This window comes from Dipodomys ordii, unplaced genomic scaffold (assembly GCF_000151885.1).
Source record: "Dipodomys ordii isolate 6190 unplaced genomic scaffold, Dord_2.0 Scaffold10, whole genome shotgun sequence".
Classification (NCBI taxonomy): domain Eukaryota; kingdom Metazoa; phylum Chordata; class Mammalia; order Rodentia; family Heteromyidae; genus Dipodomys; species Dipodomys ordii.
The window spans coordinates 13,977,026-14,003,792 of NW_012267226.1; the positions used below are offsets into that span (position 1 = coordinate 13,977,026).

Genomic DNA, 26,767 nt, shown 5'->3' on the forward strand with positions numbered 1-26,767 from the left:
TGTGTGTGTGTGTGTGTGTGTGTGTGTGTGTGTGTGTGTGTGTGTGTGTGTGTGTGTGTACTGGGACTTTAACTTTAGCTACACCTCTACTTCTGTCTTTTGTGGTTAATTGGAGATGAATATCATGGACTTTCCTGCCCAGGCTGGCTTCAAATTAGGCTTCAAATTATGGTCTTCAGAACTCAGCTGCCTGAATAGCTGCCTGAATAGTTACAGATATGAACTATCAGCACCAAGCAAAACATAATTTCTTTTTTTAAAGAAATAAGTAATTCTTATCTTGCCCATGTAATTGTAACCCCTTTGTACAGTATTTTCACAATGAAAAAAGAAATAAGTAATTCTGCTTTAAAATAAGTAGAAGCAGTATTATATATTGCAAAAATTGAATAGCAAGCTCCTAGATATTTCCTCCCTTAACAGCTAATGTTGCTAACCTAATATAAATTATAAATATTTTCAGATGATTGACTCCCTGATTTTAGTTTTGTTAGATGTACCGGTAATTCCTCAATTATTTAAGATCCATTTTTTTTTTTTACTATAAAGTAGTATCCTATGAAGTAATATGACTTCTTTTTTGACAAAGTAAGTTGTGTTCTGTATTAACCGCTTGTATTCCTGTTTAATTTGCTTTCCTGAATTAGAACTCTTACTAGACACTAATGAATATAGTTCTAGATCATGCTGAAAAATACCCAGAAAATAGAATCATAATGTGAATTTCATTATCCCAGCTGTTCTCCTCAAGTCTCTGTGTATTTGAAGTAGTGATTATACAAATTTGTATAGTTACCAGAAGTATAGTTAGTAAGGAAGGGAAAGTAGTAGTTTGAAGAAGGGAACCATAGTACGGCTATTTCTAGTTTGAGTAAAAACAGTAAAGAAAAATCTGGAATAAGTTTATAGGTAAATATTATATACACTATTATTTCATGTGATGGATTATTATTGTGGACACTAGCTGTCATGATTTTTGAACTGATATTACTGAAAGATAATATTCAGTGTGTGCTAATGCATGATTTAAAGGTGAGATTTAGGGTGGACATTGTTTAATTTGCAGCATTTTTTTCTACCATAGTAAATAGTAAATGTATACATAACCTTCTAAGTTAAAAGAATTGTTCTTATTATAAATAGAAATCTTACATTTGAAGAAGGAAGCCAAGGTACAACTATTTCCAGTTTGAGTGAAAAAAGTAAAGAAGAAACTGGAATAAGTTTGCAGGTAAATATGAGAGGATTTGTTGTTTTAACAATATTTTATCTTCCACATTGGATTTTTTTGCTATGATTGTATTATCCAATCTTAAAAGTTACTTATAGAATTGAGTAGCATATATGTAAATGTACTGTTTGAAGTTTTGATCTTAGTCAGAATTGAGTTCTAGTCCTGACTGTGCCCTTTAGTTTTATAATTTTGTCCAGTTCACCTCAGGTTTTCTTACCTGAAGGTGGAAGGAAATAAGCTATCTCACGTCACACAGGCTGAGTTGGTACCTTGTACTTCTGCCATAGTTCCCTCTCTGTCTTCTGTACAGCACTTGATATTCGTCATACTTCTTTACTATTTGTCACAAAAGAAACAAATTGCTGTATCTATAAATTTCTTGGTATGGCCTCAGTACTGTGGCTATTGTATAAGCTAGGCCGCCTCTGAACCTCATTCTGAACATTTCAAACCTCTACTGCTTAACACATTTTTATTCTCATGAATATGAAATGATTTTCCTTTAACCTTTGGTCTCATTAGGTGTTGCTTTCTTCCTTCCTTCCCTTCACAGCCAAACTTTGTGAATTAGTGCTTTAACACTTCCTTCTTCCCACTTCTCTCCTTGCTCCATTGAAATAGCACTTGCTTGCTTAGGATATAGCTCAGGGGTGGACGGCTTGCCTAGCATTACAAAGTCCTGGGTTTGTTCTCCGGCATGCAAAAAAAGAAAAAAAAAAGGAGCACTTACTAATGTGTTTCATAAACTTCATATGCTAAGTTTGGTAGTAACCTTTAATTTTTCTCTTTCCTTAGCATTTTACCATTTTACACTGTCAGCAATGCCTTGTGTAAAAGTATGTTCTTATTATTGTTTTTTTTCCTCCTGCTTGAGTTTTTCACTCAGCTGGCACTCTACCACTTGAGCCATGCCTCCAGCCTGTTTTTTGCTGCTTATTTTGGAGATGAAGCTTGTTGCAAAGCTTCCTCCTGTGTTAATCTCTCAGCCTCCTGAATAGCTAGGAATACAGGCGTGAGCCTCCTGGTGCCCAGCCTGATTCTTTTTGAATATCTTCTCTGTACCTGGCACTGTGTTAGCTTAGGTACCGAAGGTACCTGATTTCATGTTTATTGTGCTTAGAATCATAACCGTATTGGTTAGTTTGTATTTAGAAAGTATCTCCTACAGAAAATACCATAGAGCAGATAAATGACCCATCCGTTTTCTGTGAAATACAACTTGTTTTTATTTTCCGTTAATGCTTTTTCTGTTTTCATTTTTATTTTATGAATACAGTTAATCATGATTCATAAAATAATAGGTAAATTTACAACAAAGATTTTAGTATTGAAACTACTTTTACTTTCATACCACATCCTATCAACTTTGAGTTAGTATCATACTTTACCAATTCTCATGATGTTTATTTTTCCAGTTTCAGATTTCAAGAATCAGGCTTATTTATTTATTTATTTGGTGTAGGCCCTGGAGCTTGAATTTCAGGCCTATACACTATCCCTGAGTTAGTTTTCTTTTTCTACTCAGGGCTAGTGCTCTACCATTTGAGCCACAGATCCACTTCTGGCTTTTTTGCTGGTTAATCAGAGATAAGGGTCTCATCGTGGCTTTCCTACCCAAACTGACTTAGAACCAAGATACTTAGATCTTAGCCTCCTGAGTAGTTAGGATTATAGGCATGAACCACCAGTGCACAGTAAGAATCAGACTTCTAAAAACATTTCCCTATATACAATTTTATATCTTGACAAGCTTGGTTTTGTTTCTGTGACTGTCAAAGAATAGAAGCCTGGTTGGTATTTATGCCTTATCTAATGATGAAATTATAAGCTGGGTGCAATGGTTTACACTTATTATCCTAGCTATTTGAAAGGATCCTGGTTTGAGACCAGTTTGGGCAAAAAAAATGTTCACCAGTCCCCATCTCAGCTGAAACAGCTGACCATGGTGGTATGTGACTATCATCTACAACAGGAAGCATAAATATAAGTACTATGGGCAAAAAGCAAGATCCTATCTCAAAAATAACAGCAACAACAAAAGGGCTGAGGGCAAGGTTCAAGGAGTAAGAGCCCCAATGTGAAGCCCTGAGTTTAAATCCAGTACTGTAATTTTTTTAACTTAGAAATTTAAGGTAGATTATAATAATGTTTAAGGTAGACTATGAAATTGAAGTTAGATTATAATAATAAATTTTGTGTCTCAATAAGTTGCTCTGTCTTTAATCCAAATCTTTAGTGTATATTCAATATCACTTATACTTACATTTTTATTAGCATATATGACTTGAGCAAGCAGGTTTCACTCCATCATTTCCTTACATGTGTGCAATATACTCCATCAAACTTCTTCCTCCATCACTCCATCTCCCCCCTCCATTCTTCTTAAAAGAATTACAAGCCAGGTGCTGGTGGCAGCAAAGTCTGTGAGACTCCTTTTTTTTGGGGGGGGGTCATGGGGCTTGAACTCTGGGCCTGGGCATTGTCCCTCAGCTCTTAAGCTCAAGGCTAGCTAGCACTCTACCACTTGAGCCACAGTTCCACTTCCGGTTTCTGGTGGTTTATTGGAGATAAGTCTCAAAGACTTTCTTGCCCGGGCTGGCTTTGAACCGCGATCCTCAGATCTCAGCCTCCTGAGTAGCTAGGATCACAGGTGTGAGCCACCGGCACCTGTGTCTGTGAGACTCTTATCTCCAATAAACCACTCAGAAAACTGGAAGTGGTGCTGTGGCTCAAGTGGTCAAGTGCTAGCCTTGAGCTGAAGAGCTGAGGGACACTGCCCAAGCTCAGTTCAAGTCCCATGCCGACAAAAAAAAAAAATTTCAACAGGTTTCCTTGTTCTGTTTTTGTACATGCATGTAAAATACTTTTACCATATTCACCTTCATTCATCCTCTCCCTCCCACTGTTATTTATAAGAACATTTAGTTAAGAATTGTATGTTGGTAATGATGAAATTTAATGTTTGCTAATTTCATGAACTGATTTTTTTGCCTCTCCCATTTTTGTTTCATTTCTTTTTTCAGGATCTTCTCTTAGAAATCTATAGAAGTATAGGAGAGCCGGATAGTCTGTATGGCTGTGGTGGAGGGAAAATGTTGCAGCCCCTTACAAGGTAAATCCTTATTAGGTAAACTGCATTTTTCTAGATAATGGTATAGGAATTCTGTTTAAGCAGGAGTCATGTGGCTGGGAAGGTGGCTTAGTGGTAGAGCGCTTGCCTTGCATGACTGAAGCCCTGGGTTCGATTCCTTAGCACCACATAAGCAAAAAGAAAAAAGCCAGAAGCGGCGCTGTGGCTCCCGTGGTAGAGCGTTAGCCTTGAGCTGAAGAGCTGAGGGATAGCGCCCAGGCCCAGAGTTCAGGCCCCACAACCAGACCCCCCCCAAAAAAAAAAAAGTGAAGAAGGAATCATGTGGATTTAGCTATTTCACGCAATCTATTCTTATAGACTACGGACCTATGAACATGAAGCAATGTGGGGGAAAGCCTTAGTAACATATGACCTTGAGACAGCAATTTCCTCCTCAGCCCGCCAGGCCGGAATCATTCAGGTACACATCTTACCTGCTTTGGTAAAACCAGCACTAGCGTGGTAGTTCAGTATATCATTGGAGTATTTATATAGCTAGATAGGCTTGAGAGATAGGACTTGTTAGGTCTTTAAAAAAAAATTATACAAAGGGGTTTCATTGTCATAATTGCATGGATGTGTACATTGTTCCTTGGAAGTTATCTTTTTTCAGATATTGAGCTAAAACCTTAGAGATCTGCAGGGAACGCAGACAAGTCATTGACCTTATAGGTATTTTTAGTCCTAAGTTTTGTCAGCCAACAGTTGAAGAAATTTCTTGAGTATACACAGTGTGTGCCAGGTAGTATATTTATGCTTCCTATGAAAATTCACCTATACTATCTCTCATCATAATTTGCGTTAGAGTTGGTCCTAGTTATCAGTTCTGTTACTGGCTAATACTCTTTAGGCATTTTTTCATCAAATATTAGAGCTCTGTGGGTTTTGGGGGAACATTCAAAGTAGTATTTTAGGGTTTTAGTAATATTGTCAAAGTTTGCTGTTTTTTGCTTCTCTGGTAATTCATTTTGGGTCTTTATTTACTTTACTTATTTTAATGATTCCTGTTTAGGCCTTGCAGAATTTGGGACTCTGTCATATTCTTTCCACCTATTTAAAAGGGTTAGATCATGAAAATAAAGAGGGCTGTGCTGAACTGCAAGAGCTTTATTACCAAACCGCATGGAGGAATATGCAGTGGGACCATTGTGATTCTATCAGGTAAAAAGAAATCGAGCTTTTTAAAAACTGGCCATCCTACATCTAAACATCTTTTTGTATCACATTCTATGAATGTGGCAGGAGCTATGCTCTTTTATTTTATAGATTATGTACAGTTTGCATTTACTGAGATGTTTAAGTAAGATAGCATTAATTAGTTTTTCTCTTTGATGAGTTGTTGATCTGGTCCACAAAGTTCTTTGTATTTCTTTTTTTTTTTATTGTGAAAATACCATATAGAGGGGTTACAATTACATGGGCAAGATAATGAGTACATTTCTTATCAAGCATTGTTGCCTCCTCCTTTGTTTCCCCTTCTCATCCCTTCCCATCTCCCACCCCCTCCCACTCCCCAGTTCTTTGTATTTCTTACTAAAATTTCTGAAAATGTGTTTTTAAATAAGAAATAATAATTTTAGTTTTGCTGTTTTGTCCTTTGAGTTATACACACAAGTATATCCTAGGATTTTCTGTTTTAAAATGTATCTTTTTCTTTGAATTCTTGGAATTGCCACACAGCAAAGGAATAGAAGAAACCAGTTACCACGAGTCATTGTACAATGCTCTCCAGTGTCTAAAAGACAGAGAATTCTCCACATTTTATGAAGGTCTTAAATATGCCAGGTATTATCAAAAGGCTAATAATTATGTTTAAACTTCATGTCAGGGCTAGGAAGGTGGCTCAGTGGTAGAGCGCTTGCCTTGTATGCATGAGGCCCTGGGTTTGATTCCTCAGCACCACATAAGAAAAAAGAAAAAAGCCGGAAGTGGCACTGTGGCTCAAGTGGTAGAGCGCTAACCTTGAGCTGAAGAGCTGAGGGACAGTGCCCAGGCCCAGAGTTCAGGCCCCACAACCGGACCCAAAAAAAAAAAGCGCTAAACTTCATGTTATGGCCACTTTTCTCAGCCCTTGAGAAATAATTTCTGTGTAAGGATTTGTAATGAGGAGAAGGTATAAAGGGTATGAGGATTTGATGGCTGTGATTAAATATTTCCTTTTCATTCTTTGTCAAGAATATTTTTCTTTGGTCAGTTCTTTACCCTGAGCCCACTCCTTCATTCTGTTTATACAAGTATCTTGAGAATTTTAATTTTGTCTGTTCTTGTAGTTACATGGCATTTATTTATAAAAGGGTGATGAATGGTGAATAGTGCAGGCTTATTTCAGGCACAAATGAGATGATGCAAAAGGGAGCAACTAACAGCAACTAACTAAATGGATATAACATTTTTTTAACAGTTAGTGGTTTAATAAATCCTGTGTTTATTACAGAAACATTTGCTGCCACTTTCTGAGGTTATTGGCATTTGTGTTCTCAAATCTTGAAAGTAACCATGAATATGGAAAAACTCAGGCTTAGTGTGTATTCAAGGGCAGTTACTAGTTGCAGATTTAAACCATTACACCTACATTTAAATCTGGTTTGTATCATCTCAAAGCTTGCTGTGCTTCTATTGCCATTTGTAGTCACTGTTGCTTATGTGTATTAGTATTGTTAGTTTAGAAGGAGAACTCAAACCTCCAATTTGAACCTTTCATTTATGTGAAAAACCTCTTCTTAGTTTTGAAAGTGTATTTTTCTCTCTCTTTTTAAATCAGAGTAAAAGAAGTAGAAGAGTTGTGTAAGGGCAGCCTAGAGTCTGTGTATTCTCTGTACCCCACACTTAGTAGATTGCAGGCAATCGGAGAATTGGAAAACATTGGAGAGCTTTTTTCAAGGTAAGTAGCTTTTGAGACTTTGTAATTCTTTTATTTTTTTTGTGTGGGACCTGGGGAACTTAGGGCATGGGGGCTGTCCCTGAGATTCTTTTGCTCAGGATTAGCACTTTAACACTTGAGCCATAGTGCTACCTCTGGCTTTTTTCTGAGTAGATTTTTGGAGGTAATCTCATGGACTTCCTTGACTAGGCTGGCTTCAAACTGTGATCCTCAGATCTTGAACTCCTGAGTAGCTAGAATTACAGGTATGAGCCACCAGTGCTTGATAGGACATTGTAATTCTAAAGTGCAGCTCTTCTGTTGTCAATAATGGGTGTGATAATTATTTTAAATTAACATTTAGATTTTTCTCAGTCTTACAAGATAATATTATAAATGTCAATAATATAATCTAAAAATTGAAAAAGTTTATTGGGTCTCAGTAATTTGTAAGAGTGTAAAAGGGGTTGCTGAGGCTAAAATGTTTGGAATTTGTTGTTTTGGGGTTCAGGGAGGCAGTAAAGCTTCCATTTCTATGGCTTTGTGTTACTGTGTTCTTTTCTATCCAGCAGCTGAAAATGCTTTCATGTCCTAGTCATCACTTCCCTTGTAGCTGCTTTATCTTTTCATTTCTTTCAGCACAGTAGTCAGGGGATTAGACAGTATTGCTTAGTTTATGCATATGGAAAACAAACTATTCATATAAATGAATGTACTCCTTTAATAAATAATGTTAGCAGGTGTGACCTTTACCTGATGTGATTTTTTTCCTTCCTGAATTGAGATTTCTTTGACAGCTGCAGCCGTATGCAAGGGTATCTCCAATTAATGAGTCTCATTCATTTCCTTGCAGATATATTTTTTCCTTTACTGCAAAGGGTATTGAAGCAGGAAAGAGGTATAGGCATTTTTTTATGGTAGGTGTGGTGAATTCTTACTCCAGAAGAATGCTTTGTGACTTCAAACAACATTATGCGAAAGCTTGAAATGGGTGTTATTTGTAGCCTCTCTTGTGACTACTTAGAGCTTTGACCACACAGCATTTTATCGTTATCTAAACTTTGATCCATATGTAGGATTATTTCCCAGTTCTAGTCTTATTAGTGTAAGAGTTCCTTTGTATTATAGCTTAAGTTTCAAAACATATGTAATTTTTTCTTTCAATTCTCTTATTTACATGAACTCTATGATTTGACTTTCAGGTCAGTCACAGATAGACAGCAGCTATCAGAAGTATATATGAAGTGGCAGAAACATTCCCAGCTTCTCAAGGACAGCGATTTTAGTTTTCAGGAGCCAATTATGGCTTTACGCACAGTCATTTTAGAGATTCTAGTGCAAAAGGAAATGGAGAATTCCCAAAGAGAATATTTTAAGGACATTCTTACCAAGCACCTTGTAGAATTCTCTGTCCTGGCCCGAACTTTCAATAATACCCAGGTAAAATTCTCTTATCTTACCTATTTCCCTTTACTTTTATTACTCAGATAACAGAAAGCATGAATAAAATGTTATTAAGAGATAGAAGTTGCTACTGTGTTGTATAATTAAGATTTCTATATTGGCTTTTTGGTTTGGGTTTTTTTGTTTTTGTTTTTTTTTTTTTTGCCAGTCCTGGGGCTTGAACTCAGAGTCTGGGCTCTGTCCTCAAGCTTCTATTGCCTAAGGCTAGTGGTCTATCACTTGAGCCACAGTGCCACTTCTGGCTTTTTCTGAGTAGTTTATTAGAAATTAGAGTCTCACAGACTTTCCTGTCTGAGCTAGAATCCTCAGATGCTGACCTGCAATCCTTACATCTCAGCCTCCTCCTGAGTAGACTACAGACATGAGCCAGCAGTGCCCGGCAGATTTCCCATAATGGAATTAGACTATCTGAGTTTAAACCTTGGGCAAAATATGTATATTCTTTCAACCTCCATTTACTGGTTATAAAATGAGAAGATTCCTAATTTGTTGATACAGGTCAGTGATTTCACACCCACACATGCAGATACATATGTAAACAGAGATAGATGGATGTAGGCTGGAGCTTGGAAGGTAAACATAGAGCTACTTATGATAGCCCCTGACAAATGTCAAGTTCTCATTCTCAATGAATGATAGTTGTTCCTATTTTAATGATAACAGTAATAATAGTAAAAGTAATTGTTCCCATATGTGATTCTCCTTTCAGCTCCCTGAAAGGGCAATATTTCAAATTAAGCAGCATAATTCAGCTATTTGTGGAGTCTCTGAGTGGCAGCTAGAGGAAGCACAAGTATTCTGGGCGAAAAAGGAACAGAGTCTTGCTCTGAGCATTCTCAAGCAAATGATCAAGAAGTTGGATGCCACCTGCACAGAGGTTCTTGGGTTTTATTTTTTTTTTGAAAGTTGGCTAAATCAATATTTACTGTTACTAAACAAAATTATGCTTCAAAAATATTTTTTTACATTTTTTATTAGCATCATTTAGTTGTACAAAGGGATTTTATTTTGACATGCCCATTATAGACTCACCTCTCTTGTCACTCTCCCTGGTCCCTCCCCTTCAACTTTTTGTTTTAATGATGCTAGTCTTGGGCCTTGAACTCTGAGCCTGGGTGCTTGCTGTCCCTGAGCTCTTTGGCTCAAGGTTATTGCTTTACCACTTGAGCCACAGCTCCACTTCTAGCTTTTTGGTGGTTAATCACAGTCTCATAGACTTTTCTGCCTGATCTAGCTTTGATTCTCAGCTTTCTCATCTTAAAATTAGGGCTAATATTAGTTCTTAGTTCATAGGATTTCTGTGAGAATTAAGTGAGTTAGTATACATAAAGCGTGGCCCATATAAACACTCAATAAATGGGAGTTGTTTCAAGAGTAATAACAATAAAAGTACAGAATGATTATTTCATAAGCCTTCATACTTAATATTATTAGTTATATGATTAAAAGGTGAAGAAAAATATTTTTAACTTCTTTGATTATTGTATATTAATTTTATGTTTTATAAGTTTCATTGTGACGTTTCCATGCACACATACCAAGCACTTGGACTGTGTTTGCCCCTTTTTTAGTCTTCTTCCCTCTTTTACAGTGATATTTTCATACATGGCTAAAAAACACTTTGACTGTACACACACACACACACATACACGTGACCTTCTTTTCCCCCTTTCCCCTCCTCTTACTTCCTCTTCCCCACAATAGTCCTCGTTTTATATTTGTGTCCTTTTGGCATAGCGATGATAATGAATTACACTTTAAGGTTTTGTTTTGTTTTTATACAGAATAATCCCAACCTAAAACTTCTATACACAGAATGTCTGAGAGTTTGTGGCAATTGGTTAGCAGAAACTTGCTTAGAAAATCCTGCAGCAATCATGCAGACCTATCTGGAAAAGGTAAGCTAACTTTTGGAGCATCTCTTCAGATCTTTGTGTGGCATGAATGCACATGGTCCTTGTATCAAGAACAAAGGTATTTTAGAAGCAAGTGAAGATGGTTTCATTCATCTTTATGTTACTGTTGGAGCTCTGTATGATCTTAAGGGCAGACTAGAATGTTACAAAGGGAGAGACATACATCTTCCCCTTCCTATTTCCACCCCTGGATACTTTTTCATGGTTATTTCTGATCATCTGTCCTTGTATTCATCCACAAAAATCTAATTAAAGAATATTCAAGTCATTCTTTGCTCTTTATGTGCAGTCCAGCCCACTTCAAGTTCAAACTAGGACTTGAATACTGCCAGTTTCCTCTGACCTTGCTGTCTCACCCCTTGTTTCTTTAGAGTAACGAACTCTGGAGATAGTTACTACAATAAATAAAACAACAGGAAAAGCAAGATGTAATTATCTTTAAAGAGCTCTTTATATTTGCATGTTGTTTTAAAAATATCAGCTGTTATGGGTACTTCACTGTCAAAGTTGCTTTAACTATTGTGGTAGGTTAAACTTTAGTGTGGAATTAACTTCATTTTAATGATTCTTTTTTTTTTTTTTTTTGGTCAGTCATGGGGCTTGAACTCTGGGCTTGGGCGCTGCCCCTGCTCTCTTCAGCTCAAGGCAAGCGCTCTACCACTTGAGCTACAGTGCCACTTCCGGTTTTTTAGTGGTTTATTGGAGATAAGAGTCTCACGAACTTTCCTGCCTGGACTGGCTTTGAACTGTGATCCTCAGATCTCAGCCTCCTGAGTAGCTAGGATTACAGTCAGGAGCCACCGGCACCCGGCTATTTTAATGATTCTTTAAATGTATTTAGTATTTTTAAGTAGAATTTAAGTGAATTATGTGTTTTTAAAGGCAGTGGAAGTTGCTGGAAGTTATGATGGAGAAAGCAGTGAACTTAGAAATGGAAAAATGAAGGCATTTCTGTCATTAGCACGATTCTCTGATACTCAGTACCAGAGAATTGAAAACTATATGAACTCATCAGAATTTGAAAACAAGCAAGCTCTCTTGAGAAGGGCCAAAGAAGAAGTGGGCCTACTTAGAGAACATAAAATCCAGACAAACAGGTAATTAGATGTCCTCAAGTGACAATTTTTTTGAGTTGCGGGGGAGAGGCTGTACTGGGGTTTGAACTCAAGGCCTCTTATACTTTGCTAAGCAGGTACTCTACCACTTGAGATTCTCCACTAGCCACTTTGGGGGCTGGAATGTATTGGACTGCAGTCTTGCTATTTGTACTTCTTCTTGTCACTAAGTCACACACTGTGACACATAAATATTGTGCTTCCCCGGTAGCTTGAGATGACGGGCATGCAACACCGAGCTCAGCCCTTCATTGAGATAGAGTCTCATGAGCTTGTATCCCCAGGTTGCCTTCAAACCACAATCCCCTGATATCTATCTACTTCCCAAATGGCTAAGATTACAGGCTTGAACTACTATGCCTGTCTACAAGTGACAGTTAACTGAATGGACATGTTTCTATAAGAAGTGGTACTTAAACTTTTTATCATACTTAAATTTTGAAGAATAAGCTTGGGTTTGAGTACTTGATTTTCTTGGCCCTATTGTGGCTAATCACAGCCTAATTAGTGTACAGTATACCAATGCATGTGCTTTAATAAAGAATTCATACCCTGGTTTTCAGCCCATGAGAGAGTATATAGATATCAGGTTTTTGTTCTTTTTGTTTTTCTTGTGTTAATTAGTATCACAGTTATAGTATTGAAATTAAATTCAAAAGACCATTTTGATATAATATAATTTTCATTTAAGATTTCCTTGAGTCTATCTGTCATATATATTTTAGTGTAAATCTAAAGTCTGTTCTACATATTTCTATATGTTTTAGCATAAATAAGCTAAATAGCTTGAGTCCATTTTGTTTATAGTTATCTAAGCTTGTAAATTCCAGTTAGGACAAAATAAGTTATGATTCTTATTATTTTGATTTTTCTCCTGAGCTAGATGGTTTATTATATGTATGATTTTGTGTTTTACTTTATCTAATGCAAGATACACAGTAAAGGTTCAGAGAGAGCTGGAGCTGGATGAATGTGCACTCCGTGCACTGAAAGAGGACCGTAAACGCTTCTTGTGTAAGGCAGTTGAAAATTACATCAACTGCTTGTTAAGTGGAGAAGAACATGATATGTGGGTTTTTCGACTTTGCTCCCTCTGGCTTGAAAATTCTGGTGTTTCTGAAGTCAATGACATGATGAAGGCAAGTCTTACACTGCCCAGCATTTAAGCTTGTGTTTAAAAAAACTTATAACCCCCATCAGTGTCCAATTTGACATACCCCTTTGTTTTCCTGACATCTGGTTTAGTTCTCTGCACATAGTTACATAAACTGTAAATGATGCAAGTTTGGGTGAACATAAGAATTTATGTTGGGGGCTGGGAAGGTGGCTCAGTAGTAGAGTGTTTGCATTGCATGCATGAGGCCCTGGATTCGATTTCTCAGCACCACATAAGCAGAAAAAGCTGGAAGTGGCACTGTGACTCCAGTGGTAGAGCACCAGCCTTGAGCTGAAGAGCTGGGGGACATTGCCCAGGCCCAGAGTTCAGACCACACGACTGGCAAAAAAAAAAAAAAATTATGTTGGCATTGTCCCCATTACCACAAGGAGTACCTAGAATGAGATAATAGATTGGTGAAATTGGAAAGCAGACTAAGATGATGTGATCAATGAATTACTTTTATCATTATACAAAAAGATACTTTAAGGAAAATATGAAGCTTGTATTTAAAAATCTTAATTTTAATGACAATGTATTTTGTTAGTTTGAAGGTAAAACTCCTAGATGGGGAAAGAAAAGCATCATAATAGATACAACCAGTAGTTTTCCTAGAGTGCACACTAAATTTTTGACATGTAAAAAAGAGTATTTCATTTTATTGTTCACTGAATTCTCAATTCAAGATCACAATAAGATTCAGACCCACACTATCCTTGGAGCCACTGGGATGAGGGAATGCCAGGTATCCTAGTACTAAATCCAGTTTCATTTAGATCAAGCATTTTTAGTTACCAGTCTAGGATACCTATTAGAAAGATTGAGAGGTAGTTTGTGATGGTTTGTTAACAACTACTAAGTTGAGTTAGTAGAGGAACTTTATTTTAGACTAATCTATTTGCTTAGATGTGAGAATATTTGAAATGTACATTTCTTATTTTTATGGCAGAGAGATGGAATGAAGATTTCTTCATACAAATTTTTGCCTCTTATGTACCAACTGGCTGCTAGAATGGGGACCAAAATGACAGGAGGCCAAGGATTTCATGAAGTCCTCAATAATGTAAGTAACTTGAAGATCAAAGCATAGTAATGACCGTTCTCTTATACAATAATAACATACATTTTATTCTTCCTCTCTGGGAAAAGGAAATGTAGAAGAAAGGGGAAATAGAGAAAGTTTTATTCTTTCTCATGACACATATTTCTCAGTCTCCTTTTTTTTTTGTCAGTGGTGGGGCTTGAACTCTGTGCCTGGGCGCTGTCTCTCAGCTCTTCAGCTCAAGGCTAGCACTTTACAACTTGAGCCATAGTGCCACTTCAGGTTTTCTTGAGTGGTTTACTGGAGATAAGAGTCTCACAGACTTTCCTGCCCAGGCTGGCTTTCAACCATGACCCTCAGATCTCAGTTTCTTGAGTAGCTAGGATTACAGGCATGAGCCACCGGCGCCAGCTTTCAGTTTATTTCTGATATATTTTGCTTGCTTGCTATCTCATAGATATACACATACAAAATCTACCCATTGCAGAATATAGACAATAACTTGCATTTTTATTTAAAGCAAAAAAAATTTAAATGTACATTTCTAATTAGAAATTTTGTATGAAACTAATAATTCTTAACTTTCTACAGCTTATCTCTAGGATTTCAATGGATCACCCCCACCATACTTTGTTTATTATATTGGCTTTAGCAAATGCAAACAAGGATGAAATTTTGACCAAACCAGAGGTAGCAAAGAGGAGCAGAATAACTAAAAATGCACCCAAAGAAAACTCTCAGCTTGATAAGGTATTAGTTAAATGCTTTTTGAATTATGATATTCATTCTTTCTCAGAATATTCCTTTCTTAAGTCTTCTGGTTTTAAGTATGCATATTGCTAATAGTACTTAGTTTTAAAATCCTTTGTTGTTATGTACCACCTAAAATAGGCTCAAATTTTTGAATAGGACTGGGAAGGTGGCTCAGTGGTAGAGCACTTGCCTTGCATGCCTGAGGTCCTGGGTTCGATTCCTTAGCACCACATAAGCAAAAAGAAAAAAAGCCAAAGTGGCGCTGTGGCTCAAGTGGTAGAGAGCTAGCCTTGAGCTAAAGAGCTGAGGGACAGCGCCCAGGCCCAAAGTTCAGGCCCCATGACCAGATCAAAAAAAAAAAAAAATTCTGAATATTTCTCAAATCATAAATAGCTGTACTATTTTGCTTTTATTTTCACATCGAAGGACAAAGAAAACCAAATTTTTTAAAGCACCTAAGTTATTGACACTTGAGATTACTATGCGGTTCATTATTTTATTATTTCTTAAAAGGACTTTTGGATTATTAATAGTTGCATTGTCTAAATCTACATCAGTTTTAGTTTTCTTGTTTTTTATAGCAAGTTTAGATGTTGAGTGGTTACTGTGTAATCTTTTTCATTGGTTTTTCATTGCTAGGATCGAATGGAGGCTGCAAACAAAGTAATATGTACCATTAGACGTAAGAGACAGCAGATGGTCAAGAATGTTGAGGCACTTTGTGATGCTTACATTTTACTAGCAAACTTAGATGCCACTCAGTGGAAGACTCACAGAAGTGAGTGTTTGGGATCAATGTTGCTTCTTTTGCTTGACCTCTAGTGCTGTTCTTCAGCTGTCACTAAAGTCTTTTCTTTTTACATACAGAAGGCATCAGTATTCCAGCAGACCAGCCAATTATTAAACTGAAGAATTTAGAAGATGTTGTTGTTCCCACTATGGAAATCAAGGTAGTTTACCACTAACTCTTGATTTTTAATTAGACTAGTTCATTAGATTGAACATTTGAGATACCTTTCTATATATTCAAAACCAGTTAATGCTGGGCACAGGTGGCTCACTTCTGTAATCCTAGCTACTCAGGAGGCTGAGATCTGAGGATCACGGTTCAAAGCCAGCCCAGGCAGGAAAGTTCATGATACTCTTATCTCCAATAAAAACCACTAGAAAACCCAGAAGTGGCACTGTGGCGCAAGCATTAGAGCACTCACTTTGCGCTGAAGACAGGGACAGCGCTGGGCGCAGGGACAGAGCCCAAGCCCAGAGTTCAAGCCCCACGGCCGACCAAAAAAACAGTCAAATATTGCAATTTTCATGTTTCAACCTAAAGACTTTGTGTATTCTCATTTTTCTCAGTTCTGCACCTATGTTTCTGGACAAGTCCATAGACACTTACCTTCATTGGCTAGAAGGAAAATTTCCATGTGTTTTTTTACCCACACTAATTGTTGTTCAACAGTTCATAATTATTTTAGTTACTTGTTTTTAATATGTGTGTGCCCTTACTCATGGTAGATAAGCACTCTTACCTTTGAATCATACTCCCTGGCTGCTAGAATGTGTTTGTTTTAAGTTAGGGTCTTCCTGTGTAGTCTACACTGGCCTCAAATTTGTGATCCTGCTGCTTCAGCTTCCAAAGTTCTGGGATTATATGCAATAACATGCCCACTTTTTTTTTAAGTTCAGTATGCATTGGAAGATAGCCATTATATTACACTTCAAGTAAATGTGTATTATTGCATTAAATTGACTGTATATAATACTTAACTATATCATGATGATCTTCTACTGCTAGAAGCATCTTGTGGGTGGGGATATTTGTAATGGAAAAGTTTATAGTTTAGAAAATATTAAGTGCATTGTAAATCTCATGTTTGAATTTCAGTGTAGTGCCTAGTGTCTACTGTTATTGAGTTTGAAATGTTGCATCCCGTGGAGTAACTTGGCAACTTTCCAGCTGTTATTAGCTATGTTACTTAACTGAATATTTCCTTAAATTCTTGATTTAAGAAGTTTAACCTAGGAAATACCACCTTACCCTCTTTCAAAATCACCTGATGTTGTTGTGATGATATTCTAGAGGAATTAGTGCTCAGATGCTATCACGTATGCTAAGTTTTCAGTGATTTTTCAGCGACACCATTCTAACTTTAAATATCCTTGTTTCATTAAAAATATCTATATGAAAGGCTTACACCTTCTCACTGTCCTATCTTTCATTAAACAGAAAATGAATTACACCTCCAGTTCTCAACCAAGGAGGCACATTGCCATTCACTCTTCTGCTTAATATTTAAACTGCCATTTGTAATAGTTTGCTTTAAATGCAAATAGTATGTCTAACTTATCATAATTATACTTTTCATTAGGTGGACCCTACAGGTGAATATGGAAATCTGGTGACTATACAGTCATTTAAAACAGAGTTTCGTTTAGCAGGAGGCTTAAATTTACCAAAAATAATAGATTGTATAGGTTCTGATGGGAAGGAAAGAAGACAACTTGTCAAGGTAAGACTTTTGCTTTTTTTGCTACAGACCTTAAAGGGCTAAAGAGTTAATACTTTGTGTGCCTGTCTTTATTCTGAGTAATTGTAACTAAACAAAACCTGTGGAATAGAAATGGATTTTTTTGAAGAAATAATGCTTGCCGGGCGCTGGTGGCTCACGCCTGTAATCCTAGCTACTCAGGAGGCTGAGATCTGAGGATCGCGGTTCAAAGCCAGCCCGGGCAGGAGAGACCGTGAAGAGCTGAGGGACAGCTCCCAGGCCCAGCGTTCAAGCCCCACAACCGACCAAAAAAAAAAAAAAGAAATAATGCTTTTCTCTGTGTCTGAAAGACTATTGTTCTGTTTGTTTGCTTTAAGTAAAAAAATACCATAATGCATTATAGGCATGATGATGTAAAGAATCAGCCTGCTGAAAATATGGTAGTGATTAATTTCCATAAGTACACATTGGAGACCTGTGCCTCATTATAGTGGGTCTGCCATGATACCAACTGTTGTAGCTGGAGGAGACAGCATCTGTCACTTTCTGACCAGCTGCTCAGGAGCTGCTTGGGACCTGTTAAAGAACAGTGGAGAGATACACTCTGGTGTATCTCAGGTGTTTTGCAAAGTTCAGGTGTGGGAGTTCCTTTAGTCTAATTACAGAAGCAACTAGGGGACATAGTTGCACAGAGTGACAATCCTGGCACTTGGTAGGCAAAGACCAGAAGGATTGTGATTCCAAAAGCATCCTGGGCTACCCAGCTCAGTCTACTTTAGAAGTTACTGTATAGCCAGACCTAGGTTTCTTTGTTTGTTTGTTTTAGCCAGACCTAGTCTTTAAAAAGAAAAAAAAAAGGTAACAAACTTTTTTTCCCCATCAGTTAGCTTCCCAGGGCAATAACTAAATGAAAGAATTGACAAAAGGTCTTAATTACTTATTAAGAGGAGCAGAGATGATTATATTTATTGCTGAGTACCTTGTTGCTCTCCCTGGCTGACGGTTTACGTGTGATTATTCTGAAGGGCCGTGATGACCTGAGACAAGATGCTGTCATGCAGCAGGTTTTCCAAATGTGCAATACTTTATTGCAGAGAAACACTGAAACTAGGAAGAGAAAACTGACTATCTGCACATACAAGGTAATTAGTTACATTCTGTTGCTTCTCCAAGAAAAGATGCATTATTTGGACTAAAGATCAGCAGATATTTTTTTGAAAAGGACTGAATAGTAAATATTATATTCTTTATGAGCCACAAGATCCCCTAGTTACAAGCTCATTTTTTCTGTACAACTCTGTAAACCTGAAAAGAGATTGCTAAAAAGTTCTTAAAGAACAGGTATTGTGGAGCTGGGAAGGTGGCTCAGTGGTAGAGCGCTTGCCTTGCATGCATGAGGCCCTGGGTTCTATTCCTCAGCACCACATAAGCAGAAAAAGCCGGAAATGGAGCTGTGGCTCAAGTTGTAGGGTGCTAGCCCTGAGCTGAAGAGCTGAGGGACAGTGTCCAGGCCCAGAGTTCAGGCCCCATGACTGACCAAAAAAAAAGGAACAGGTATTGTATAATGAAAAAGTAGAGGAAGGTTTTTAGCTCAAAATGCCAAGCTTTTAGATCATTAAAAAATGATGTAGAATAATTAAAGTATATTACAATGGAGATCACGTGAGTAATTCTTTACTAGAAGAAATTCCTTAAGTATAAGAAAGGTAGCAAGCCGGGTGCTGGTGGCTCACACCTGTAATCCTAGCTACTCAGGAGGCTGAGATCTGAGGATCACGGATCAAAGCCAGCCCGGGCAGGAAAGTCTGTGGGACTCTTATCTCCAGTAAACCACTAGAAAATTGCAAGTGGTGCTATGCAAGTAGTAGAGCACTCGCCTTGAGCTGAAGAGCTGAGGGACAGCGCCCAGGCCCAGAGATCAAGCCCCACGACCGACAAAAAAAAAGAAGAAAGAAAAGTAGCAGAGCACTGAGGCACAGACCCATAACCCCAGATACTTGGGATGCTGAAGCAGGAGAATAGTGAGTTCAAAGACAGCCTGGGCAACATGGCAAGACCTTGTGTCTAAAACAAATTCCTCAACAAAGTTGAACAGATTAATTATGGGCACAAATCTGGTAAATATGAAATTGTGGGGATCAACAAGAGGGCTAGACTCACAGAAAGCTAGAAAAGTCATATTCTTTGAGTTTATGAACGCAATGTTTTCCATTGCTTTCCTCCAAGGAGCTTTGTCTGGTAATAATACAGCCTTGGGGGAAAAATGCTTTTCTCACTGACATTTGAATGGTCAACTGCTCTTTAATGACCATCCATAAACAAAAGGTATTTACTTAACTTCAGGTGGTTCCCCTGTCCCAGCGAAGTGGTGTTCTTGAGTGGTGTACAGGAACTGTACCTATTGGTGAATTTCTTGTTAACAATGAAGAAGGTGCTCATAAAAGATACAGGCCACAAGATCTCAGTGCCTCTCAATGCGTAAAGAAAATGATGGTGAGTAACATCCAAAATTAAAGATATTAAGAGATCTAATGACTTATTAAAATTAAGCATTTGCACATATTATGCAACAAAAAATTAGTTAATAAAAATTAGCTTACCAGCATGAAAAGATGTGCTTTGTGAAATACTAGGGCATTTGTACTTTCTCAAGACATAATGGGTATTAGTTGGATTCACTGAAACTTTTGATAAAATAACACTATAAATGTTCAATTTAAAGGAGGTACAAAAGAAGTCTTTTAAAGAAAAGCATGAAACCTTCATGGATGTTTGCCAAAACTTTCAACCAGTTTTCCGATATTTCTGCATGGAAAAATTCTTGGACCCAGCTGTTTGGTTTGAGAAACGATTGGCTTATACTCGCAGTGTGGCCACATCTTCTATTGGTAATCTGACCTTAAGAGATTTATAACTTTCCTCTCCTATTCATCATCATCTTGTCTCTCTTTAATATATGCAGTATTTTTTTTCTAGTATTCTGAATTATGGGAGGATGATGGTGGTTGCTAATCAAATCTTTATCATTAGATCATTGTTTCTTTTTAAAATTTTTTTTATTATTATGAAAATACCATACAGAGGAGTTACAGTTACATGGGCAAGATAATGAGTACATTTCTTATCAAGCATTGTTGCTTCCTCCTTTGTTTCCACTTCCCATCCCTTCCCATCTCACCCCCCCATCATCATTTCTTGTTTATCCTGATTGATAACTTCTGATTAATTTGTGTTCAATATAATTCATTAAGCAGAAGAAAAGTTTCACTATAAAATGAAAAATGTACCTGTAGACTTCTTGATTTATAAATACATTCAGTAAAAATGCATGCACATAATGTGCTGCTTGGGCCCAAGTAAATAATGAATTTTAACCTTAACCACTAGTTTTCAAGGTACTGGTATTTTAAAATTGCATCTTTATTAAAAGAAAAAATGGTAATGCTTCTATTTGTAAAATGCAGTATGAATTTAGAGCTGGCCAGCTTTGGCTTAAACTCAGAAGGGCTATGCTATATATTTATTTTCCTTTACTACTTTATATATTTAATTTCCTTTAAACATGCTAACAAACCTAAACTACTTAAAAACTATATTGAGTCAATGGTATTAATTAAAACTATGGCTAAGTATTCATTAAAAATAGATGAACTCATTGATTTTTTTTCTCTTTCAGTTGGTTACATCCTTGGACTTGGTGATAGGCATGTACAGAATATCTTAATAAATGAGCAATCAGCAGAACTTGTACACATAGATTTGGGTAAGTGTATACAGGAGGTATCTTAATAAAATATTTATTTGTAGGAATGGTAGTAGAAATTTGTTCTCACTGCTTGTACCACTACATAATCAAGGCACTTAGGAGGGTTTATAAAAGGAATGTCACAAGTTTAATTTTACACATTATTTTGAAGTAATGGGATTTCCAATTGGAAAAGACAGTTTTCTACAAGGAAGAAAGAAGTTGGAATGTAATGACAGATCTGGAGGAAGAAGGAAGAAAAAATTTCATAAGTATAGGTTCACTAGTAACAGACAGAAATACCACATAAAGTAAATGCTGAAAGTAGGTCTTTGAGCTTCATCAATTGTAGAGCAGCCCCAGGAAGTTGCCCTTGCAGAGAATAGAAACTATAGTGTAAACTGTGTAGACTTAAGAGTGTAGAATATGCCCGGCACCAGTGGCTCACGCCTGTAATCCTAGCTACTCAGGAGGCTGAAATCTGAGGATCGCGGTTTAAAGCCAACCGGGACAAGAAAATCTGTGAAACTTGTCTCCAATAAACCACCAGAGTGGGGGGACAGGGGGGAGGATGGGAAGGGGAAACAAAGGAGGAGGCTACAATGCTTGATAAGAAATGTACTCATTATCTTGCCCATGTAATTGTAACCCCTCTGTACAGTATTTTCACAATAAAAAAGAAAAAGAAAAAAAATAAACCACCAGAAAACTGGAAGTGGCAGTGTAGCTCAAGTAGTAGAGCGCTAGCCTTGAGCTGAAGAGCTGAGGGACAGCGCCCAGGCCCAGAGTTCAAGCCCCACAACCAAAAAAAAAAGTGTAGAATAGTTCTGCAGGAAATTTGACGTAAAAGGGAGGATAGGAAAAGAATCTGCCGTGTACTCTTCATCCTAATGTGCTTATCCAAGCATATTAGATACAGTCAGAGCCTGTGAGGATCTCCCATGCAGAAATAATCTGTCTGGACTAGTCAACTGAATATACAAATAAGAGAGAGTCCAGATAGATTCTTCTCTTACCTGTCTGATGTTTGAGTGCTTTTCCACTGGCCTCTTTTGTACTTAGCATCTTAGAGCCCCAAAAGGAAGGTAGACCAGCAGTGTTATCTCTATCACATATTATCAGTAACATCTTTAGTCTGTTTAGATTCTGCTTTTCTGAGACTCCAGCAACATTCTGTTAAACCTTCTTGCTGTATCATTTATGCTCTTACATGCTTATCTATTTTTTTCCAACCTGTGGGGGGAGGGTTCGGGGGCTTAAACTCAGGGCCTCACAATTTCTACATTGCTTTTTTACTCACAGTTGGCATTCTACTACTTGAGCAATGCCTCTACTTCCAGATTTTTGCTAGTTAAGTGTCGTACAGATTTGTCTGCCCAGGTTGGCTTCAAACCATGATTCTCAGATCTAAGCCTCCTAAATGGCTAGGATTATAGGTATGAGCCATAGGTACCCAGCTTTTTCCAGCCTTTTTTCCCCCGTGTCCAAACTAGCCCTCAAAATGAATGGCAACTTTCTGGAGAGGCTGTGCTTTCCAGCCCTACTAGCTGTAGTAAAGAGCCAAGCAGGATACCAGGACCAGGACTGGTGTCAGCTCCCAAAGGCCGTGAATGCAGAAGTTAAACCAAGAGTCTCCTCTTGGCTGGGAAGGTAGCTCAGTGGTAGAGTGCTTGTCTTGCAAGGCCCTGGGTTTGATTCCTCAGCAGAAAAAGCTGAAAGTGGCACTGTGGCTCAAGTGGTAGAGCAGTAGCCTTGAGCTGAAGAGCTAAGGGACAGCACCCAGGCCCAGAGTTCAGGCCCCATGACCTACAAAAAAATTTCAAAAATAAAAAAGAGTCTCTTCTTAACTCAAGTTTAGATTTTAATTGAAAAATCAGTCACAGCCAGGAAGCAAGAAAACCTCAACTTGAATATAACATGGATATGACAAAGGTTACAATTACTTGACAAAGATCATAAAGCAGCCATCCTAAAAGTGCTTATTACAAAAAAGTAATTCGAAAATAAATTACAATGTAGTAAATTCAACACAGAAACAAAAGATATGAAGGAGAACCAGATGGAAATTTCAGGACAGAAAAGCGCAATACTTACAGAGAATAAACAGTCATGAGAATGGCTTCAGTGTAGAAGGCTAGCCAGAGATCTCAAACCTGACCCCAGAAGTACAGTCTTTAAGAACTCTTTAAACACACACACATACAGAAAAGAAATCTGATAGTAAAATAGGCAATAGACATGAGCAGACATTTGACCAGATCAATTATTAAGATAATGAATTAGCTGGGTGCCAGTGTCTCAGGCCTGAAATCCTAGCTATTCAGGAGACCGAGATCTGAGGATCACGGGGCTGGCAGGAAACTCATGAGACTCTTATCCCCAATATACTATTCAAAAAAAACAGAAGTGGTGTGGTGACTCAAGTGCTGGGTGTTCACCTTGAGCAGAAGCAGCTCAGGGACAGCACCCAGGCCCTGAGTTCAAGCCCCACAACCAACAAAAACAAAAAAACCAACAAGTCTATATGAATTTCCATAGAGTAAAAAAGGCAACCCCAAAGATTCATGTTATATAGGACCTATGGTATATAGGAACAGAATAAAGGTGACAGGTTATTTGCCGCCTTTATGAAGTTCACACGCCTCTTGTAAAGAAAATAAATTAACTGTTACTCCTTCACCTCACTGTTTTGGTTTTGTTTTGGTTTTATTTTAGGGGTTGCTTTTGAACAGGGTAAAATCCTTCCTACTCCTGAAACAGTTCCTTTTAGGCTCTCTAGAGATATTGTGGATGGCATGGGCATCACTGGTGTTGAAGGGGTCTTCAGAAGGTAAGTCACATGAGGAAGGGCAGGCAATTTTTTGGTGTCAAAAATAGTTTTTCCTTCCTTTGTACCATTTGGGACTTAATGTAACATACCATCATTGCTGACCAGCTCTGGAAGAAACCTACTCTTACACGTTTACTTGGTCCCAGCTAACTTGCTAACATTTTACTCATAACTGCTTTTGGCCTCACCTTGTTGAGGATATAGAAGAGATTGCAATTTTCTCTTAAAGGAGCTTATACTCAAATACAGCTTCCTGCTAAAGACGTTTTACATTCCCTTGTATTTTTCTGCAGAAGTTTATGTACACAGTAGTTGAAGACTAAAATATTTCATGGTAATAAATACAAAGCTTATAGAACATTCACAAATATATTTATATATTTTATATATTTGTATTCATTTCAGAAATATTATTAAAAGTCCACTCTGCCAAGTATATTAGATTTGGGAATTGTTAATAGTGCTAGTCTCACATACTACACAAGATCTACAAGAGGTGATACATTGAAAACATTGGTGTGTAACAAAGCCCATATCTAATGCATTTGAATCTGTAGATGCTGTGAGAAGACAATGGAAGTGATGAGAAACTCTCAGGAAACTCTGCTAACCATTGTAGAGGTAAAGTTTTATTTTTTAAGGACATGCTTATTTCTTTACCAGAAAAGCTTTATCTTGCTAGTACTGCTACTACATTGTAACTAATCTCTAGTCTAAAATAAAGTCAAGCACTTTGACATTTTTATGTCATGATTTTGACATAGTTGGGGTTTTCTTCTGTGGTGGTCCTGGAGCTTGAACTTGGGGCCTGGCCTGTCACTGAGCTTTTGTGCTCAAGGTTAGCACTCTACCATTTGAGCCACAACTCCACTTCTAGCTTTTTGGTGATTAATTGGTGATGAGAGTTTCATGGACTTTCCTGCCCAGGCTGACTTTGAGCCACAATCCTCAGATCTCAACGTCCTGAGTAGCTAGGATTATAGGCATAAATCACTGGTGACTATCGCAGCATAGTATTGTTTCGAGAATAGTTTCCACTGGGATTTACGAGGAATTATGCTTGCGTTCAGAACTAACAGAAATCACTAGTACATAGAATGAGCTCAGAATTGGTAAGAAGTTGGGAGGATTATGTTAGTATAGTATTCTCCACAGCAGAAAATGTGTGAGTTTGCTCATCCTCCTTCATCAGCTGTCATGTAACTGACCTGTTATTTTCACTGATTTATTTTGCAGTCCTGGCTATATCACTTTTAATACCTGATCAGAAGGCACACATTGTTGATAAAATACATGGGCTTTGGGGCTGGGAAGGTGACTTGGTGGTAGAGTGCTTGTCTTGCATGCATGAGGCCCTGGGTTCAATTCCTCAGCACATTAAAAAAAACAAAAACGGGTTTTCTCTACTTAGGTCCTCCTGTATGATCCACTCTTTGACTGGACTATGAACCCATTGAAAGCTTTATATCTACAGCAGAGGCCAGAGGATGAAGCTGAGCTCCATTCTACTCCAAATGCAGATGACCAAGACTGCAAACGAAGCCTTAGGTGAGCAGTATTTTAGGAAAAACTTCTTTTGCTAATTACTTAGATGTTCTTATTCCCAAGGCCCTTAAAAACTATTGTACATCATTGACATCTTTACATTTTTCTCTTAGTGATATTGACCAGAGTTTCAACAAAGTAGCTGAGCGAGTGTTGATGAGATTGCAAGAGAAGCTGAAAGGAGTGGAGGAGGGCACCGTGCTCAGTGTGGGTGGGCAAGTGAATTTGCTCATTCAGCAGGCCATGGACCCCAAAAACCTCAGCCGACTTTTCCCAGGATGGAAAGCTTGGGTATGATCTGCAGCATATTATATTGCCCCCACAAAAAGTTGAGTAAGGATTAATGTTTAACCAATTGAAGGAATATGTTCTGAAAGTATCCCTACTTACAGTCACTATCCAAAGATGCTTCAGCTGTAACTGGGAACATCCATGCTCTCACATGTTAGAAATAATAGCTCTTCCCACTCTCTGTGCTTCTAGGTTAAATGGTTATTTCTTCTCAAGAGCAAACTCGTATTATTTCAATCGAATCAGACTTGTGTAATGGGGGGAACTGTGGAAGCATCAATGACAGGCGTCCTTTGGTAGGAATCAGAACAAGTACATGCACTGCTTCCTGAGTAGTTTTCAATTAAAACTTTCCCAGATAGATGTGATAAATTAGAAGTGTCCACCTATGATGTTATAGCTATACAGTGTGTAACATGCTCCTGATGCCCCAGCACTGCAAAGAAAAAACTATACAAACTATAGGTTGGGCATTTTTGAACTGAAAATCCAAAATATGAAATGCACTGGATACCCAGTTTTTCGTAGGGCTGTTTCTTTTCTTTTTTGTATTTTGAAACAGGGTTTCACTATGTAGCTCAGGCTAACCTGGAACTTGCTGAGTAGCCCCAGCTTGCCTCACATTCATGATCCTCCTGTCTCAGCCTCCTACATGCATGTGTCATGATGCCCAACTCATCCAGAACCTTGAGTCTCATGTTGGTAGCTTTTCTTTTTTCCTTTTTTTTTTTTTTTTCGTCGGTTGTGGGGCCTGAACTGGGCCTGGGTGCTGTCCCTCAGCTCAAGGCTCCCACTCTACCACTTGAGCCAAAGCGCCACTTTTGGCTTTTTCTGCTTATGTGGTACTGAGGAATTGAACCCAGTGCTTCATGCATGCTAGGCAAACACTCTACCACTAAGCCACATTCTCAGCCTCTGCCAGCATTATTTTTTTGTTTTGTTTTGAATTAGCAAATTACATCAGAACAGATGTAATATTTGCTCATGTATTTATCTATTTGTTTTTTAGTTACCTTCATTTTTGACCCTAAGAATTTCTACTTGCTATGTTTTTCTGTATAAAGTATATTGTAGGGGAAGTTTTTTTTTTTTTTTTGGTTGATCGTGGGGCTTGAACTCTGGGCCTGGGCCGCTGTCCCTTAGCTCTTCAGCTCAAGGCTAGCACTCTACTACATGAACCACGGTGCCACTTCCGGT

The 26,767-nt window shown here is 37.8% G+C and overlaps 1 protein-coding gene across 2 annotated transcripts in view; it reads left to right on the forward strand.

The window, feature by feature from the left end:
• The window catches only part of Atm (ATM serine/threonine kinase), an 89,689-nt gene extending 63,358 nt beyond the window's left edge, over positions 1-26,331 (forward strand). For both annotated transcript variants that reach the window (XM_013009772.1, XM_013009773.1), the window contains 24 exons: positions 1,144-1,231; positions 4,258-4,346; positions 4,683-4,785; positions 5,377-5,525; positions 6,045-6,149; positions 7,126-7,245; positions 8,427-8,664; positions 9,398-9,565; positions 10,473-10,586; positions 11,487-11,701; positions 12,651-12,858; positions 13,825-13,938; positions 14,509-14,667; positions 15,310-15,448; positions 15,538-15,620; positions 17,040-17,180; positions 18,185-18,301; positions 19,503-19,652; positions 19,882-20,047; positions 20,836-20,922; positions 23,620-23,734; positions 24,292-24,355; positions 25,146-25,282; positions 25,393-26,331. In XM_013009772.1, the coding sequence (XP_012865226.1) occupies positions 1,144-1,231; positions 4,258-4,346; positions 4,683-4,785; positions 5,377-5,525; positions 6,045-6,149; positions 7,126-7,245; positions 8,427-8,664; positions 9,398-9,565; positions 10,473-10,586; positions 11,487-11,701; positions 12,651-12,858; positions 13,825-13,938; positions 14,509-14,667; positions 15,310-15,448; positions 15,538-15,620; positions 17,040-17,180; positions 18,185-18,301; positions 19,503-19,652; positions 19,882-20,047; positions 20,836-20,922; positions 23,620-23,734; positions 24,292-24,355; positions 25,146-25,282; positions 25,393-25,576 (3,253 nt within the window). In that variant the 3' untranslated portion in view covers positions 25,577-26,331. The remainder of the gene's footprint in view (positions 1-1,143; positions 1,232-4,257; positions 4,347-4,682; positions 4,786-5,376; positions 5,526-6,044; positions 6,150-7,125; positions 7,246-8,426; positions 8,665-9,397; positions 9,566-10,472; positions 10,587-11,486; positions 11,702-12,650; positions 12,859-13,824; positions 13,939-14,508; positions 14,668-15,309; positions 15,449-15,537; positions 15,621-17,039; positions 17,181-18,184; positions 18,302-19,502; positions 19,653-19,881; positions 20,048-20,835; positions 20,923-23,619; positions 23,735-24,291; positions 24,356-25,145; positions 25,283-25,392) is intronic.
• The last annotated feature ends 436 nt before the right edge of the window (positions 26,332-26,767 follow it).